This window comes from Sphaeramia orbicularis, chromosome 13 (genome assembly GCF_902148855.1).
Source record: "Sphaeramia orbicularis chromosome 13, fSphaOr1.1, whole genome shotgun sequence".
NCBI classification, from domain to species: Eukaryota; Metazoa; Chordata; class Actinopteri; order Kurtiformes; family Apogonidae; genus Sphaeramia; species Sphaeramia orbicularis.
The window spans coordinates 21,779,089-21,798,151 of NC_043969.1; the positions used below are offsets into that span (position 1 = coordinate 21,779,089).

Here is a 19,063-nt window from a genome sequence, read left to right on the forward strand (position 1 = left end):
ATTGTTTTTTTTTTTTTTTTAATGATTATGAAATTAATATATGTGATGGACATTTGCCGTTCTAATAAAAAGATAATTTAAAAAAAAAGAAAAGAAAGTGATAAACATCCTTAAACTTATTGATTGCATGTTTGATTTTGAGCAGGCCTGAATTGTTTAGGCGATTTGTGCTGAAAAAAAAATTGGAAAAAAATTTTAATATGTGAAGTTTCTATACCTTTTTTTAAGTGGACAATTTTCCCTTGAATGACTCAAGTGGTTTTTAAACTATAATGACGACTGAAGGTAAAAGTAACCCATGTGAGTTATTTCGCCTGGTACTGGATGGTCTGTGAACTTCATTTCCCATCCGCCACCGCGGCGACTAGACTTTACCCTGACGCGGAGAGGGGCGGTGCTAGCAAGTCCTGAAACACCGGAAACGGGTTAGTCCGGAACCGAAAGTGTTGTATCAAGCAGTAAAAATGGAGGGCAGATAATAAGCAGGTGAAAAAAACAAACAAACAAAAAAAAAAAACCTTAAAATTTGTTATGTAGACGAAGTTCCAGGACATAAAGGCGTTTATAAACTGGTGTCGGTAATACTAGCATAGCTTAGTTATCCTAACGTTAGCCTGGTTGTCAAATATTCATACGTTAGCTACAGATTATATCAATTCACGGTATTACGTTGTATTTTGTCACTACGAACCTGCAATGTGAGGGGTTTGGTCATTTTTACAGTTTGTTTTATAAAGTTTTGGAGACATTTTATCCAGAAACATGGAACCGGAATCTGAAAGGTAATCTCGTGTTTTTACTTCTCCTCTTAACTTTAAGCAACATTTACACACTCGCGAAACAACATTAGCTAGTCCAATGATCTGTAATAATATATTACAAACAAATAAAGGTAAGTTACTATGACTTTTCAGTATTGGAACAATTATTGTGATCCTTATCCTAAATAAATGTAGTAGTATATTCTGAAAATACTCCAATACAAGTTTGTTGTCCATTTCTACATTAAACTAACTACCCATGTTAGTGCTTTATTTCATCAAATGGCCTCTAAGGTAGTTCCTGCTACTACTTCTCAGTGTTGGAAGGAGTTTTATTCTGACCCTTAACCTAAATAAAAGTACTAATACGTGAGAATAGTCCAATATAAATTAGAGTTCTGGATTTAAATCTTTTGTTAAAGTATTAAAGTACTGTACTTCAGTAATTCAGCACAATGGTTCCTGTTTTCACAATTAAATATATGATTTTTGGATCCGTTTTGCAGCTGCATTAATGTCTATTTTTCACTGTTGTAGATCTTTAAAGTAGAACTCATTAAGGCTATTTTATATAACTGTATACCGTCATATTTTATTAGATCATTAGAAGGTGTCATTGCACTTCCTTGAGAACCATGTGTCTCCAGAAAAGGTCAACAGTTTACTGCCTTGGAAAGACAGCTCTGTTTTCTGCTTTACATTAAAATAATCTGTGTTGGCTGTAGTAATTTGCAGTTTAATTACCTTGGGAACATACAAAGGACTGTTAATATATTACGTTTATTGCAGATACTTAAAATAAGATTTGGACATGCATGGTTTCTACCAGAAGGGAAAAGGATGACTATTTATAATCTGAAAAGTAAACCTGTATAGGAACCTAAAATTTATTTACTGAATTTAAATACTTCATATTCATACTTGCGTATACTTTTTTTGTAAAAGTACTCATACTTCAGCACTTTTAAATCTAATTTGTTCACCGACTTATAATGTATCTTCTTCCTCTTGGCTCTGTAGCGTCTTCAGACCGGTGTATGCAGAGGATGATGAGGACAAGAAGAACTGGGCAAGGCCACCATCCAGCTATGGTTCAATGAAGAGTGATAGTGATGATGTAGATGAAGATGATGAAGAGGATGTAGACCTGATGGAGGAGCAAGAGCAGGGGGAGGAGCAGAGGGAGGAAGAGGAATGTAATCAAGAAGTTGCTGAGGCTTTTGTTTCACCACCTCCTCAAGTACATCCCCCATCTCCTATAGTACATCGTGATGCTCCTGTCTATGAGGGAACAGGGTACACTAAATAATGTGTATTTTACCACGAACTGCATATATTCCTCTTACGCAATTATTTTTTTTGGCTTATTATTCGATAATGCTGCTTTCATCAATGTGGTACTTTCTAATACAAGATACATTTTTTCTTAGCAGTTGGATGCTGTCTGTCTTTTGTTAATTTTCTTCAGGATGCAGCTGGTTCGTTCAGAATCTCCAGAGACCCTCTTTACCATGTCCACACAGCAGACAAAACCACCAGGAGCTATTGTTATTGACACAAGGTAAAGAGTATACTTGAATAGAGATCAAACTTACATGTCTGTTGGGTTCTTTAATTCTTACAATGACTGTTTTTGGTATTGATTACTGGATGCTATGTGGTGTGTTATAGAGCAGTACATTGTGAACATTAATGCGGTATACTTACTACTTAATCATAATCATCAATCAATTCATTAAGTAAAGTAAGTAAGTAAGTAAGTAAATTTTATTTATAGAGCACTTTTCACAGACAGAGTCACAAAGTGCTTTATCAATTCAAATCAGAATCAAATTAAGTTTACAGAGACCCAACAGAATCCTTCAGGAGCAAACACTTGTGATTGGTGACAGTGGCGAGGAAAAACTTCCCTTTAACGGGCAGAAACCTCGAGCAGACCCAGACTCCTGAAGGATGGCTGTCTGCCTTGACCAGTTGGGGTTAAAGAGAGAGAGAGAGAGTAAAGGAGGAGAAAAGAGAGGGCGATAGAGATATAGAGAGATGGGGGGGGCGGGTGACACATGGAGTACGTTATAATGAATACATAGGGTGTAATCAGTTTGTGGTGGCCCTGGGTCAGGTGGGAGACTAAAAAGCCTTTTTGAACAGGAGGGTTTTGAGGTGTTTCTTAAAGCTCTCTACAGAGTCCATGGACCGTAGGTGTAGAGGCAGGTCATTCCATAGACGTGGTGCCACAGCTTTAAAAGACCTGTCACCGCGTGTGCTAAAACAGGTGCGTGGAACCATCAGCAGGTGCTGTCCTGAAGACCTCAAGCTACGAGTCGAGCTGTAGGGCTGGATCAGGGAAGCAATGTATGCAGGGGCCTGGCCATGTAGAGCCCGGAAAGTTAGCACAAGAATTTTGAAATGAAGACGATATAGAACAAGGAGCCAGTGGAGAGATTTAAGGATGGGAGTGATGTGGGTTCTCCTGTTTGTGCGGGTCAGAAGCCTGGCAGCAGAGTTCTGGACAAACTGTAGACGGGCCAGCTCCTTCTTGTTTAAGCATGTAAACAGGCTGTTGCAGTAGTCTAAGTGAGAAGACACAAACGCGTGAATGATCATCTCGAGCTCATTTATGGACACCATAGATCTGAGTTTGGAGATGTTGCATAGTTGGAAGAAACAGTTTTTGACTAGGTGTTTGGAGTAGAATTCTAAAGACATGTCCTGGTCAAAGATGACACCCAGATTCCTCAGTTTGGTCTTTACCGAGGAACTCAGGTCTCCAAGGTGATGTTTGATCCCTGGGATTGCACTATCCGGGGCAATGATGAGGGTCTCTGTTTTGCTGGAGTTCAGCTGGAGGCTGTTATCATTTAGCCACTGCTTCAGCTCTGACAAGCAGTTGATTAAGGAACTCAGTTTGTGGGGCTCATAGGAGTTAAAGGAGCAGTATATCTGGATGTCATCCGCGAATAGATGATAGGAGACATCACTATACTGTCAGATAATGTGGCCAAGTGGGAGGACAGAGTAAGAATAGCACTGGTCCCAGGACAGAGCCTTGAGGCACGCCACACATTAGATCCGCTGAGTCAGATTGGAAGTTGTTTATTGACACAGTGAAGCTTCTGCCGGTCAGGTAAGAGGAGACATTTCATTACATTTCAACTTGATATGATCTCTGTTATTTGGCATTTTATGTTTAGGTCATTGTAGCAGATGCAAACAGTATTAGTTTTGTTTTGATATGATCTGCAATGTCTCACCTTAATCATGTCATGTATTCCCGTCATCTGTCAGGTCTGATATAGAGTGTAATTCAGAGGACGATGACAAGGATTTGGATGAACCTTTGGATTCCCGGAATAACTCACCAGAACCACCTGAGCCTCTTGAATATGATGATGGAATGCAGATGGATGAATACGGCCAGCCAGGCATGCTGCATCCTGAACAAGATCTGGCCCATGTATTTAAGGTTGGTGCCTCAAGGTTGGCCTGCATGTCTTAGATACCGTTTGAGCTCAAGGTTTTATTTGCTACTTTTTGGCTTTTATTTCAATCAAGTATTCAAAATTCTTTGCACAAACACACAAATGGGACTAAGATCATGAGATCAGAGTTAGCGATAGACATAGACATGTATAGGATTTTTCCATTGATGTCTGACAGGAGACGAGGAAACAAACTAAATGAGGCCTGATCTAATATCCAGACTAACTCTTCCATTTCCTCCAGTATTTCTCCCTTTTGTCTTTCTGTGCATTTTTAGTCATCTGACCCAGGTTAATGGATTACTGGATAATTTTATGCAATTATTCTTATAATACTGGTTTCTCTTAAGCCAACATTTGGTAACAGATTTTTTTTTTCTTTTTTTACATGTTACCCAAAGCATTTCTTTAGGTAGGCTATATGTCATTTTTACCCCAAAATACAGTGAGTAAAGGGTCATCTTCATTTTAAGGCCCAGAATTCCAGAAATCAAAAGTTCCACACATTCTCAGGTATTTCTAACATTTTGTCTCTTTCCAAAAACTGTCTGAGTTAGTTTTTCTTCACTGACGTTATTTGACACTTTTGCAGTACACTAAAGTGATCATGAAACCTCCCAGCATTGGTGCATTTGCCAAATAATGTTGTTTCCATGAGATGTTTTCATCAAGTCATTCAAAACAAATCTTTGGAAATTATGTAAATGTTTGAAAATGATTGTCCACATTTATGACAGTCTCAGCTATGTTCAGAATATTTTAGTGGAGAAAAATGTTGAAATTATTTGAAAATCAATAAAAACACTATATCCTATGCTTTTGTTATTTCTCCCTATGTGCAGACAATCCAGAATATTCTCACATCACTCACCAAGGAGGAGCTGCTTCAATTTAAGATATGGTTTTCTTCATGGGAAAAACAAATAACACTGCAACATATGATGGAGGGAGATATCCTTGATTTTGTGGACAGGATTATAGAGGTCCTTGGTAAGCAATCGTTGCTCAACAAGCACATTAAAGGAACAGTTTGTGAATCTATCATTGTCTGCAGCAGCAAATTTTAAATCTAAACTGTATTTGATTTCTTTCATTTTAGATGCTTTAACATATGTCTAAGATGACTTTCATATTGTTTTTTCTCTTTATTTTATTTTATTTTATTTTTTAATTTATTAGGCATGGAACGTGCACTGACTCATACAATACACACCTTAGGAGGCATCAACAAGCAACAGGAGTCAGAACAACTACATTATCAGTGCAGGAGAGGTAAGGGAACACTACAAGAAATTAGATTAAACTAGATTTTTTTCCCCTCGTTCTAGTTTCAAGTAATTCAATTTGTCAAACAACAAACATAATCTCTTGGGTGTATTGAGTTTTTATAGCTTGAAATATTAATCATTAGATATATTAATCATTAAAGTTAATATAATAAGTGCACTCCAGTAAGGTGCTGAAAATATCCATACATTTTTCTGTCTTTTCCTTCTAGCACTGATTCGTTGGCAGCTAAAGCAGCATTTAGAAAGATACTACATCCTCCGAGAGGGGATTACTCAAGCTGGAAAACAGAGTATTCTGGACAACGTCTTTGTCGAGCCCCAAATTTCCATTGGTTTTCATGGAGGTTTTGATCCATCTCATGAGTTTAAACCTCAGCCTCCAACACCTGTCCAGGTTCCCAGTGCAGACACCTTTGTTAGTGTGGACAATTTGTTTCGATTGAAGAAGCAAGATGGTCAGCCTGTGCGGACAGTAGTGACCACTGGGATCGCAGGAATTGGCAAGTCTGTGTGCGTGGCCAAATTTTGCTGGGACTGGACAAACCAAAAGGCCAATAAGGTGTGAGGACAATGTCAAATATTCCTCAAAAAAAAAACTCAAAATCCTAATGTACAATACCTACACAGCTTCTCTTCCCATGACTGATTCAATTTTCCTGTTTTTTTTTTTTCCCTTCATAGGATCTGCAGTTTGTCATCGATATCTCCTTCCGTGGTATCTGGCTGTTACGAAACCTACACCTTCCTCCTTCAAAGAAAATGTCTATCAAGGAATTGATAAACCATTATCATCCTCATTGCAAAAAAATGGAATATCTGGATGCAGAGGATTGCAAATATGTCATTGTAATGGATTCATTTGATAGATACCAAGCTCAGCTGGACTGGAAGGTATTTGTCATCAGCACACACATATCTTTTATACACACTTATGCAATAGTAGTAATGACAGCATCAGCAAACTAATGAAAGATGACCCACAACTAGTGGGCTTAGGTTTGGTCTCCACATTGGTGTGAACACAATCACCGTCCATGAATAAGATAAAGAACATTAATATGGCCTCATTTTATTTCAGAGGGCAGGTTTAGCCTAAATATTGAGTGAACTGGATCATATAAACTAATTTAGCACCAGCTAATCAGTTGACATTTTTTATACTGAAATGCTGGTGAAGTTAACAAGCAGGTTTTAATTTTTCAATAATTTGGCTTCTAACTCGTTACATGATCAGCAACTGCTTATGATCTGGCTGATGCAAAACCTCCTGATGTCCTCTGTGGTTTCTGGTGGTGGCATAACAGATTATAGAACGTGTTAACATTGACCTAAAATCATATGTGCTGTGAGGTAAACAAAATAGAGGACAAGTACTAGTACTAGTACAGGATATTACTTCAGTTTGGTGAGTATGTGTATCATCTCTAAGAGACTTTGCTGTTTGAATGATATGAGAAAGTTCACCCAAGTATTGGACAGAACTGCACTTTTACTTTGAACAAATCCATTTGTACAGTGATGACTATGTAGTTGTAATTTATTTCAGAAAAACCCTGAATGGTCTCTAAGTAAATTGTCATTCAAATATCAATAGTTTTATATGATGAAAGAACAGTGCATTTTGTTATGTGTATTAATATCTGTAACCCAGAAGAAACGCTTTAAAAGATACATTGCATTTAGTTTTGTCAAATGTTGTGACATAATCCTCCACTGTCTCCCTCCAGAATACTCCAGTAGTAAATGACAGTAACACCCAAGAACATCCTGACGTCCTGATTGTAAATCTCATCAGAGGCAATCTGCTTCCAACCGCCCGTGTCTGGATCATTGGTCGACGAGCAGCGGTCTCACAGATTCCTTCTGAATTCATAGATGTTGTCACAGAAGTACAGGGCTTTAGGTGGGTATATGTATGTACCTTGTTACCCCACCCCCTGAAGGGGAGGCAAGGGATATTTTTACCTCCGCCAAGGAGGTTATGTTTTTGCCAGCATTGGTTTGTCTGTCTGTCTGTATGTGTGCAAGATAACTCAAAAAGTTATGGACGGATTTAGATGAAAATTTCAGGAAATGTTGATACTGGCACAAGGAACAAATGATCAAATTTTGGTGGTGATCAGGGGTGGGGGGGCACTGATCTGCCTTGGCAGAGGTCTGCGCTCTCCGAGTGCTTTTCTAGTTTGTTTTTGGTTCGTTTGTTTGGTTGTTTGTTAACACTTTTGCAACAAAACTATTGGTTGAATTCATACCAAATTTGTTTTATAGATTGCCAGTGACCCAGAATAGATCTGATTACATTTTGGGAAAAGTAGGTTGAAGTTCAAATTTTTTATGAATTTTTAATTATTTCCCCCCCCCCATTTACTTATAATGGATGCAATTTCAAATGTATGTAGCAGCAAAACCATTGTTTGAATTCATTCCAGATTGGGTTAATAGATTGCCAGTGACCCAGAATAGATGGCAACAGATTTTTCAAAAAATAGGTCAAAGTTCAATTTTTTTATGAATTTAAAAAAAAAAAAAAAAAATTCCCCATTTACTTATAATGACTGAAATTTCACATGTCCATAGCAGCAAAACTATTGGTTGAATTCATACCAAATTGGGTTAATAGATCGCCAGTGACCCAGAATAGATGTGATGACATTTTGGGGAATGTAGGTCAAAATTAAAATTTTTTATGAATTTTTAAAAACTTTTATCTTCTCCCATTTTCTTATAATGGACAAAATGTCAAATGTCTATAAAAACATCAATTTTGTTTCAATTTACTTCAGACTTGGCACATATATGGAGGCAGTTGATATGTTGACAACACCATATGCATAGACATGATGACATCAGCTGGAAAATAAGCAGCAATATGTGTGTGTGTGTGTGTATGTGTGTGTGTGTGTGTGTGTGTGTGTGTGTGTGGGGGGGGGGGGGGGGGGGGTTTGTTGTGCCTGGCACCACTTGTTATATTTGTCATTGCCTATCCGTTGTGTGTATATGTGATGTATTTGCCACTCTACAGATACAGGAAATCTGGTTGTTCTATGCCTGACGTCCTTATTTTCTTTTCTTTTTCTCTCTCCAGTGATGAGATGAAAGACGAATACTTGACGAAACGCTTTGCTGATGCACAACTTGCAGCAAAGATCGTCACACAATATAAGCGCCAACCGACACTGCGCATACTTGCTCACCATCCCTTTACATGCTGGATATTTGCGACGGTGTTTAAGCGCAACTTCTATGATGAGGACTATGGGGTCCACCCGCCCAGGATAACCCCATTCTACCTAAACATATTGCTCGTCCAGATGAATCGCAGGCTGCAGTTCTACTTTGGACAAGCAGAACACGAACTGGTAAAGAACATACATGTGTGACTGAAAGGAGACGATAAAACCTGGTTGAATTTCTGTCATTGTCCACCGCAATATTATATATTCTCTGTCAAATTGTACCAAAGAACAGTCTGTCATTTGTGTTTAGTTCATATTTAATGTGTACTTTACTAAATTTAAGTCTACTGACATTTTATCAGTGAGGTGTTATCATTGTCATTTTTCCACACAGAAATGGCGTGATGAAGACAAACAGCTGGTGATAAAGGTCGGGAAGATGGCCTTAAAAATGCTGGAGAGAAATGCCAGTGTTTTCTATGAAGACGACCTGAAGGAGTACTCTCTGAATGTGCAGGATGTGACAGTGTTTATGGGCATAGTTACTGAGATCCCTTCGTCTTCACAGAGGAGGACCTTCTGCTTTGTTCACTTTACCGTTCAGGTATTAACCTTTCCATCTCACAGCATTTACACCCATTAGAAAAGTGGAACACTTCAAACTGGTACTAGACTTTTTTTTTTAGGATAACTGGAATTGCAAGCAATCATCCAAGAACCCTTGTGCCTGTGGGACATTCAAAGATTTAGCAAATTGTGTGGTTACAAGAACAGTGAAAATATTTTGATATCTTCATCAACAGAAAGATTGTGAATATGGGGTGCCAGGCACAACAAACCCCGCCCCTCGCATGTATTGTAGCTTATTTGGCATCGATCCAGCTAATGTCATCATGTATATGTGTGTGCTGATGTCAGCATATTAATATCCTCTATATATGTGCCAAGTTTGAAGTAAATTTAAGCAAAATAGATGTTTTTATAGACATTTGACATGTAGCCCATTATAAATAAATCAGAGAAATAAAAGATTTTAAAAATTCATAAGAAATTTGAACTTTGACCTGCTTTTCCCAAAATGTAATCACATCTATTCTGGGTCACTGGCAATCTATAAACCCAATTTGGTATGAATTCAATGAGTAGTTTTGCTGCTACAGACATTTGAAATTTTGTCCATTGTAAGTAAATGGGAGACGAAAAAAGATTGCAAGAATTCATAAAAAATTTTAACTTGGACCTTCTGGCCCCAAAATGTAATGAGATCTGTTCTGGGTCAGTGGCAATCTACAAACCAAATTGGGTATGAATTCAGCCAAGAGTTTTGCTGCTAGAGTGTTAACAAACAAACAAACCGAACCAAAAACAGTACCCCTTGCCTTTCTTTTAAACTGGTTGGTTCACAGGGGACGTTAGCTGAATAAGACTATCTTCAGTCCATTTGTGTTCACACTGCTAAAAAAAAAAATAAATGTGGATATATGCTTCCCTTTCTATCTCCGAATGCACCCTGAGTGCGTTCATGCTGTGGATGAGAGCTGTCTACTTGCGACTGGATGCCATGAATCTTCTATAGTGTATTTATTCTGTTCAGTAAAAATAATATTGTTGTATAAGCCTTTTCGAAAAGCATGCTGCCGTTGTTTGTTTGTTGTTTTTGTCATTTAAATTTTTATTGATTTGAACATGTTTTCAGTCAGTTACAAAAAGGAAAAGACTAAATGAACAAACAAATAAAGAAAACAAAAAACAAAACCAACAATTTAAAAAAGCCAGCATGCTGCCATTGTTAAACACACCTTTATGTTGTTAGACCAGTCAGATTTCCCATAAAAAAATCACCTCCCTTCTTTTTTCCAGGAGTTCATGGCCGCTCTGTACGTCTTCACAACATTCCGTGAGAAAGGGAACGTACTGGAGTCAACCAGGTCCAAGATTTTCTCATTCAAAGACACCAAATCAGCGGCCACCCTGCTCCACAGTGCCCTGGATAGAACCTTAAACGCTCCACTAGGACAGTACGACATGTTCCTCCGCCTCCTGTGTGGGCTGGTTAATCCGGACTGCGTTCATCTGAACGGCTATCTCTACCACCACCACACTCCGAAGCTGCCCGGGATAGAAGAGGCGGCGAAACTGCTGGAGAAGACCATAGACAAAGCTCCAGCAGAGAGGCTGAAGAACTTAAAGGAGTGTCTGAGGGAGATGACACAGAATGATGAGTAACTTTAAACGGACTCTGTGGATGTCGGCTCAGTTAGGACCATTTGTCTCCTTACAATAAACAAAATATTCAGATCTCTTCGTTGAACTCAAGCCATTAGTTCACCTCTGTGACATTTTGGCTGTGACACTGGTCACACTAGACCAGTACTTTTTCAATATTAACATTAAACAGTCCATCAGTACCAGACTATCATGTGACTATGCATTCCTTTTAATGGACTTAATGCAGTACCATGTGACTGCATTATTTCTAAGCACTAATTATGATACCATCTTATAATTATTTATCCTCATCCGGCTACCTTAACCATTTAGACATTTTTTATTCTTCTATTGTCTTCATTCCAATACATGGACTTGCCAAGGAAATACAAAATAAAGGAGTTTAGATCAAAATATGAATAGACTCATTGAAAGCTTTTAGATTAATCAAAGCCCAACAATGAATTACAGACAAACCAAAAACACATAGAACCATTTTAAAATAGCTTTAATGAATCTGTCAGTGCCTCATTATGTTTTAATCCAAATGAAAACCTTTGAATCATGCTGTGAATGAATGTTAATTACGTGTCATTGGGTTTTATAGTATGTGCCTTTAAATGTCTTTTTCCATGCACACTTTCTGAAACTATTCATAAATATAGAATGAAATATAGGGATTATATTTTTCAAACATTTGGAGTGTGCTTGCATCTGTGTCGGATTTTGTGAGTGTAAAACTGTCCCAAACATTTGAGATGGAAAAAAGAAAAAAAGATTTATGATAGCTTTTTTTGTGTGTGTTTTATTATTTAAGGTAACTGTGTCAGCTGTTATTTGTGCAAGTTTCAAAATCAGTTACAAATTGTGTTGATTTTCAAAAGTTACATTTTATTTGTGAATGTGGATCAACATCAGGTTCATGTAATCTGCTTGTTTTTGTCTTTCTCAGGTGTCATGTTTGTCAGCAGTTTTTAATAATGATGGCAATTTATTAAACATGTATAAACAAACGTAAGTAAAGCAGTCGAGTGGCTCAATGACTTACAGTGTTTTGTACGGTGGTCCAGAGGTGCAACAGCCCCAAAAATTATCCACTAAAAGAAAAAGAAAAAAAGGCAGACACGGGACTAAAGAGGTGGGTAATTTTTTGGGCTAGTGAATATTTTTTTGGGTTCCCTTTTTTTTTTTCTTACAGTGGATAATTTTTTGGCCTGTTTTCTTTGTTTCTTAAAGTGGATAATTTTTTGGGCTGTTCTCTATTTTTTCTTATAGTGGATAATTTTTTGGGCTGTTGCCTTTTTTTCTTGTAGTGGATAATTTTTTGGGCTGTTCTCTTTTTTTTTCTTACAGTGGATAATTTTTTGGCCTGTTCTCTTTTTTTCTTATAGCGGATCATTTTTTTGGGCTGTTCTTTTTTTGTTATAGTAGATAATTTTTTGGCCTGTTCTCTTTTTTTTCTTATAGTGGATAATTTTTGGGCTCTTTTTTTTCTTACAGTAGATCATTTTTGGCCTGTTCTCTTTTTTTGCTTATAGCAGATAATTTTTTGGGCTGTTCTTTTTTTTTTTTTTTTATATTGGATAATTTTTGGGTTCTCTTTTTTTCTTATATGGATAATTTTTTGGGCTAGTGGATAATTTTTTTTTTTTTTTTTTTTTTTTCTTATATTGGATAATCTTTGGGCTGTTCTTTTTTTCTTATATGGATAATTTTTTGGGCTGTTGCATCTCTGGGCCACTGCAGTTTTGTGATATCGAACTTCTGCTACATTAAAAGGACCTGAAACTTACAATGAGTATCATAATACAGTGAACAATGAATCAACAGTGTTGTGAAAATGATTAAGGGGAAATGCTAGACAAAAAATGAAGACCCATGATCATCAGCACTGATTAAACATGACACCAGTCTTGTGGGTTTTGGCTCGCCCTAAGGCTCGCAGATGAACGGTAACTCTTCAAAGCAGTAGTCACTGTGGAAGACTCCTGCAGAACTGATCTTTCCACAGTAGTGGGAGGAATTTCTGTGCTGAACATCACAGTTCTTACATTCTTCCCCTGAGATCCACTCCCAGGGGACACTGCAGCCAAAGATGGAGCGCTCCAGGCCGATCCATACCCCATTTGTTATGTTGTGTTGGTCCTCCAGACACTTCTTCACGTCTGTCTTCTTGTTCTCACTGGTGATGACAACAAGGTCGTGACTCTTCTCCCGGCAGTGCCTCAGAGCAGCAATCCAGGTTTTTGGTCCCTCTTGGAAATCTGTGCAACCATGACACAAAATCCCAATAAGTGTGGGATTTAAAGGCAGATACAGACCTAATCAGATGGTAAACACACTCATTCTATGTGTTTGTTATTTATCTTGTAGGAAGTGAAGACATCAAAACTGTAAAATAGTTCATACTGAATTATCTGCTGAGTGATGGCAAAATATAATGTATATTTTAGGTTTAGGTCACAAGGTTTGGAGGTCATAAACTATATTACACATGTGTCATGCCCTCCAGACACACAGGAAAGTAAAAATTTTGCTTTTTTTTTTACATTAAATATTTGCCTTGATTTTTATGTTTTTATTTTTTTAAGTAAAGTTGTGAAACTCTTGTCCACCACAGAGGACAAATGCATTGGTGGGACTCAGGAGGAGATCATATGTGTTTCATTAATCCTTAAAAGACTCAAACAGCTACAATCTGTAACTTTTCAACCACTAGTCCAGTCAGCATATGTAAATGATTAAGATGAAATGCAGTTTCTCTTGTTTGCAGCATTAGATACAAACAAAATGCCATGATGCCCATAAGTTTCTCAAAAAAAATGAAACAAACTGTCATGTCTGCTCCCAGACTGTCTGGATTTTGTCTGTCTTTTCTGTCTTGTCTGTCATTTCCTGTTTTATTTTGTTAAGTTTCCCTCATGTGTCTTGTCTGGTGTCTTTACTTCCCCTCCTTGATTGTTTCACCTGTGTCTGATTACCTGACTCCACCCTGATGTGTTCCACCTGTGTCTAATTGTCTTCCCGCCCTCTTGTGTATTTAAACCCTGTGTCTTCCCCTGTTTCTTTGCCAGTTTGTTCGGTACACTCGTTGTGCTTACTCACCAGCGTTTTTGGATCCTGTCAGTCTGTCTGCCCGTTGTGACCCGTTTTTGTCTTCCAACCACTGATTCTGCCTGTTCCTGCTCTCCCTGCTCGTCTGGTTCTGACCTGGTTTGTTCATCCTACTTCGGATTCTGCCTTTCCCCTGATTACCTCAGCCTCCAACGTTTTACCTGTGTTTTGAGCCTCGCCTGGACTTTGACTGTGAGTAAGCCTTCTCCTCATGTCCCGTTGCCACCAGATTTGCTCTCCTGTGTATGACCTGGCCTGTTTTTTGACTATCCTCTGTTTTGCCCTAGTCGGGTTGCTGTCGGGATTTCTCCAGCTCGGCCGTGCTGACCACCCGCTGTCCCCGCTCACAGCCCGAACGTCGAGTCCTGAATCACATGCCTTCACAGAAGTGTTAATAATTCTGTGTTGTGTTTTTTCTCCTGTGATTGTATTTAATAAACACTCAACTTTTCATCTGCGTACTGGTCTTGCATTTGGGTTCAGGTTTTGTACTCTGTCTGTTACACAAACAATAAATTGACCAAAATAAGTGATTTTAAAAGTTTTTCTTATACTCTACTACATCTTTTGGGGTAATTATTATTTTTTACAGAGCAGAACATTTACTTGTAGTTGAATATTTAAACTTTGATTTTAATGCTGTTACTACTTATACACTGCACAGTTTTGCTTTATTTGAACACTGGTTGTGGGTAGAGCACTGCTAAAGGACAGTAAATAATTTTTAAGAATTTCCATTGAACACATTAATGTACATACTGTATATAAGCCAATTCTCATACACCAGCTTCCCCTCTCTACATGACCAGTGAATTAACCCTTTCATGCATGAATTATGAGAACCTTAGTCAATATTTTTTTCTTGAGTTTTTATTCCTGTTTAGGCATGAAAAAGCAATGCAATTGAATATATATATATATATATATATATATATATATATTTTTTTTTATGAACCAATTTTTCGTGGAGTCACAAAAATGTCCAGTCAGCCGGACACCATGCATTTCATTTTTGAAGCAAAGAAACATGCATTTAAAACTCATCACCAGAAAGTGATAAACTGTGTGAAAACTATGACATAAAAACATTTTTAATGAGTGCTAATCATATGTTTTCTCCCATTTTTTTCATACTCTAATACTAGTTATTACTCATTTCATGGAGATAATATTCTCCTGAGACTCAGGAAATTGACAATTTTAGCTTTTTTACGTTAAAAAATCGTCTTGATTGGAATCTGCAGAATGCAACAATTTTTTCAGATACATTTTAAAAATTATTTTTATTTATTGATTGATTTTTTAATGGGCTGTCCTTTGCAATGGGCAGTATTTTTTAAGTTAAACTGTCAAACTTTTGTCCCCTACAGAGGACAAAATGCATAGCTGGGTCTCAGGAGGATATGCAAAACAACAAAAAAAACCCTTTTTGTTTCAGAAAACTGCTAATTACAGTCTAACAACAATTAGCAATTGATTACACTAAAACATGTTACTGCAGATCAGGATTATCAAGAACAGCAAAGTTACAATAATTGTATGAATGTCAGTGTATGGGATGATGCATTAGTGTCCACTGTGTCGGCTGATATGGAACTAAAACAACAAAACCCATGAATAAACAACAGAACAGCTGGAGAAGAACTGTCCACTGTAGAGACCACTGTGCATGAAAGGGTTAAATATAGGGAAATACTGAAATACTGACTTCCACTGAAAAATGGAAAATGCAAAGGATAATATAATAACTGGTGAAAATCACGTAGGAAAGGTTAAATGTTATTAAAAAAAAAAAAAAAAAAAAAAAAAAAAAAAAAATATATATATATATATATATATATATATATATATATATATATATATATATATATATATATATCTGGGACCTGCAACAAAAAAGTTCAAGGACTTTAAGGGTTAAGTATTTCCATTTGGGTAGCGTTGACTCTATTTATAACTATGTGCTGTCATCCATCTTCATTCAAAATGCAAATAGTACTGAGCAGTCCAGTAAATAGACAGTAAAATATTAATCCATAACTCTGTCGATGCAAACTGCTGCCAGACTTTTCCTTTTTTGCTTGTCTGTGACCACAAAATTTGCATTTTCTCCTACAGCTGACTTTCACACTATTTTCCAACACAAATCTTCATTCATGTTTTCCTCTGGATTTTTCTGTATATGGGTATAATTAGTCTTGCTGTGCCTTGTCGATGGGCACCAGATTTTAATCTGTACGGCTACATACCACAAGATTCTAAATATGACCAGTGAATCAGGAACATTCCCAACAGCAGAGCATGGATCATCTGTGCCATATCCTGTAAACATACCGAAAAAGACTTAATCTTTTATCATCCATGTGTTTCATGGAATCCTGCCAATGTGCGTGCAATAGAAAAAAAGAACATTGTTATTTTTTTGTGATTTCCACAAAGACACTTGTAAAAATTAGAGTATTTCTTGAGTAAAGATGTGAGATCACTTACCTCCTTTAAACTGATCCTGTGTCAGTTAACAGGGAGAGTGTTTATCTGCACACAGGAGTGAAAAGAGTGATGAACCACTGATTGAATGCTCAGAAATTAATTTGAAAATGCATTAGCTTTGTCACTTATTTCTTATGATGAAAATGATTCCCCTCCTGGTCCAACTGGACTGTGGTTAATAGCGGACGAAACTCTGGAAACCCTTAATTTTCTTGTTTTTGAGAGACACAGACATGGTCCTACTGTTTATATTATTTATTTGATTGGTTTATTTAATAAGGACCATGCACATTTATGAACACGCTGTATAAATACACACCCATGTAAATATGCCCGAAATTGGTAAAAATAATTACTTGTCATCTGCAGTCCCTAGGCAGGTGACAGAAACAAAACGTAAAACAGCCAACATTAATACATCACTCGTTCACTAAAATATTAATCTATAGTAATTCAATAATAAAGCAACAAGTGTAATCAGTCACCTTAAATGGGGAGTGGCATACACTCAGGTGAAAGGTTCAGTAAAAAAAAATCATCATATTTGCCCAACTCACAATTTCCATACCAAACTAACAGAAAAACACCAATCAAATCTCATATGAGCATAGATATTGCAGCATAAAAACATCAAATTAATATACAGATTTACAGATATCGGTGCAATAAAGGTATTTAACCTATATGTATATAATGAGTTAGGATGTTCTCCAAACCTGTCGTAAACAGAAACTTAACCTGGAACATCATATACCACATGCATTTCATCCAATATCTATTATTGCCTAAGGTCACAGTTTGATTTATATTAAGGTTCAAGGTTCAAGGAGACTTTATTAATACCCATAGGTAGATTTATTCTGCAAAAAACATTAAAACCCTGGACACATACAGGAGACAGATTAAAAACAGCACAGACAAAAGACATGGACAGGTACTCCCAGCAGCTTACTCATCATTGTAACAACATACTAGAAATAAATAGATTAAAAACAGACTAAAATACATACAAGTCATCAGATGTCACTAAAAATGCCAATATAAAACCTGTGAAAAGCATGATAAAAACATGATATAATGATATGATACAAGGGACAATAAATAAATACATAAATGATAAATAACTTAAGACCAGGTTAAAATAAACCAAAACCCAATATTAAGCTTTTTGACCAATGTATATAAATTTACATATTTGGTCAAAATGCATCTTCTTACCATTAAATTATGCAGTTTGTTGCATATAAATAATAGAAACATGCATGTATCTCTCAAAAATGATAAAAAAAAAAAAAACATTTGGTGTTTCCGAACTTTGGACCTTCGCACTATAACCTCACAGAAAAACTATCAAAGCTTCACATGATAAACTGTGACTAGAAAATACTGAAGTATCAAAACATAAATGGATATATATCTCTAGATATCTATAACACAGACCTTTGTGTGAAACAATACAGGGAGACTATTTATATTAACCCATAAAGACCCAAACAGTCACTGTTGACCAAAACCATCGACTGATTTTAAATGTTTAATCCCCATTGATCCACTAATCCTATCAATACATGTAAATAATTGTTGTAAAATACAGTTTGTCATCTTTTCATGGTCATCAGATATGACCCATTTGGACATTTAGAGGCTCCGTAGTGAACATGGAAACACCATCATCTTCTACAACATTGATTCACCAGTAAAACCCATGGACTTGGATCAATGACAGTGGATGGTTTATGCTCAGCTAATGGAGTATTTTACTGCAAAAGTCATTTTTTCTAAAGTTTTCTCTATTTTTGATATAATATTCCTCAACTTTAATCTGAGCTTTGATGAACATGTACATTATCATTGAATTAAATAATGGAAAATACCTGATTTTAACTGGAAAAAATGCAAAATACAGAGGATTATATCATAATAACTGGTGATAAATCAATTAAGAAAGGTTAAATATATAGAAAAAATCATTTGGGAACTGACATAAATTTAGCACTGGGTCTTTATGGGTTAAACACATTTAAAGATAGTGATGCAGTTTCTATAATAATAATAATAATAATAATAATAATAATAATAATAATAATAATAATGTCAGGTTATATGTAAAATAAACTTACCTTGATGGTAATGGAAGGACAGGCAGACAAATGTGACCAGGACTGTTCACAGTACATCACCTTATGAAGCTACTCTCCTCCTCTTTATGACCAAACAAACACCACCACATCATATACGCATTTATGTTGACACAAAAAGTCTAAATATACTGACAATGGGACCTTATTGGCCAAAAATAAAACTATTCATTGCTCTGACACAATAATCAACATCATATATGATATATTTATGTCTTCTGTATTTTATACTTTTGTATTAAACTGATTTATAAAGTCTTTCCTCTGCTAGCATTTAATCTGAATAATTCAGAAAAAACACCTGATATTACAGGCTACTTCAGTAAGAAAATTATTTTTCACATTCATCCAAGAGCAATAAAAACTTGTGAATGCAAATCTAAATTTAGAGGCCTCACAGGAGAGTGT

The 19,063-nt window shown here is 36.5% G+C and overlaps 2 protein-coding genes across 2 annotated transcripts; one reads left to right on the plus strand and one right to left on the minus strand.

Moving 5' to 3' along the window:
* The first annotated feature begins 437 nt into the window (after positions 1-437).
* LOC115432077 (NLR family CARD domain-containing protein 3-like) lies at positions 438-11,929 on the plus strand. Its single transcript, XM_030152880.1, has 12 exons — positions 438-782; positions 1,782-2,057; positions 2,230-2,322; positions 4,047-4,224; positions 5,083-5,230; positions 5,420-5,512; positions 5,739-6,088; positions 6,211-6,420; positions 7,257-7,432; positions 8,615-8,888; positions 9,100-9,309; positions 10,566-11,929. The coding sequence occupies exons 1-12, from the start codon at positions 763-765 to the stop codon at positions 10,929-10,931; spliced, it is 2,394 nt and encodes a 797-aa protein (XP_030008740.1). The 5' UTR covers positions 438-762; the 3' UTR covers positions 10,932-11,929.
* Positions 11,930-12,845: 916 nt separating this feature from the next.
* LOC115431079 (lithostathine-1-beta-like) lies at positions 12,846-13,710 on the minus strand. The gene is made up of 2 exons (XM_030151331.1): positions 13,701-13,710; positions 12,846-13,177 (listed from the first exon to the last, which is right to left on the minus strand). Exons 1-2 carry the CDS (start codon positions 13,708-13,710, stop codon positions 12,846-12,848), a joined length of 342 nt encoding a protein of 113 aa, XP_030007191.1.
* Positions 13,711-19,063: the final 5,353 nt, after the last annotated feature.

Coding starts and splice junctions, on each gene's coding strand:
- LOC115432077 (XM_030152880.1), top strand. CDS start 763: ATGGAACCGGAATCTGAAAG. Junction 7,433..8,614: donor ACAGAAGTACAGGGCTTTAG/GTGGGTATATGT, acceptor TTCTCTCTCCAG/TGATGAGATGAAAGACGAAT. Junction 8,889..9,099: donor GACAAGCAGAACACGAACTG/GTAAAGAACATA, acceptor TTTTCCACACAG/AAATGGCGTGATGAAGACAA.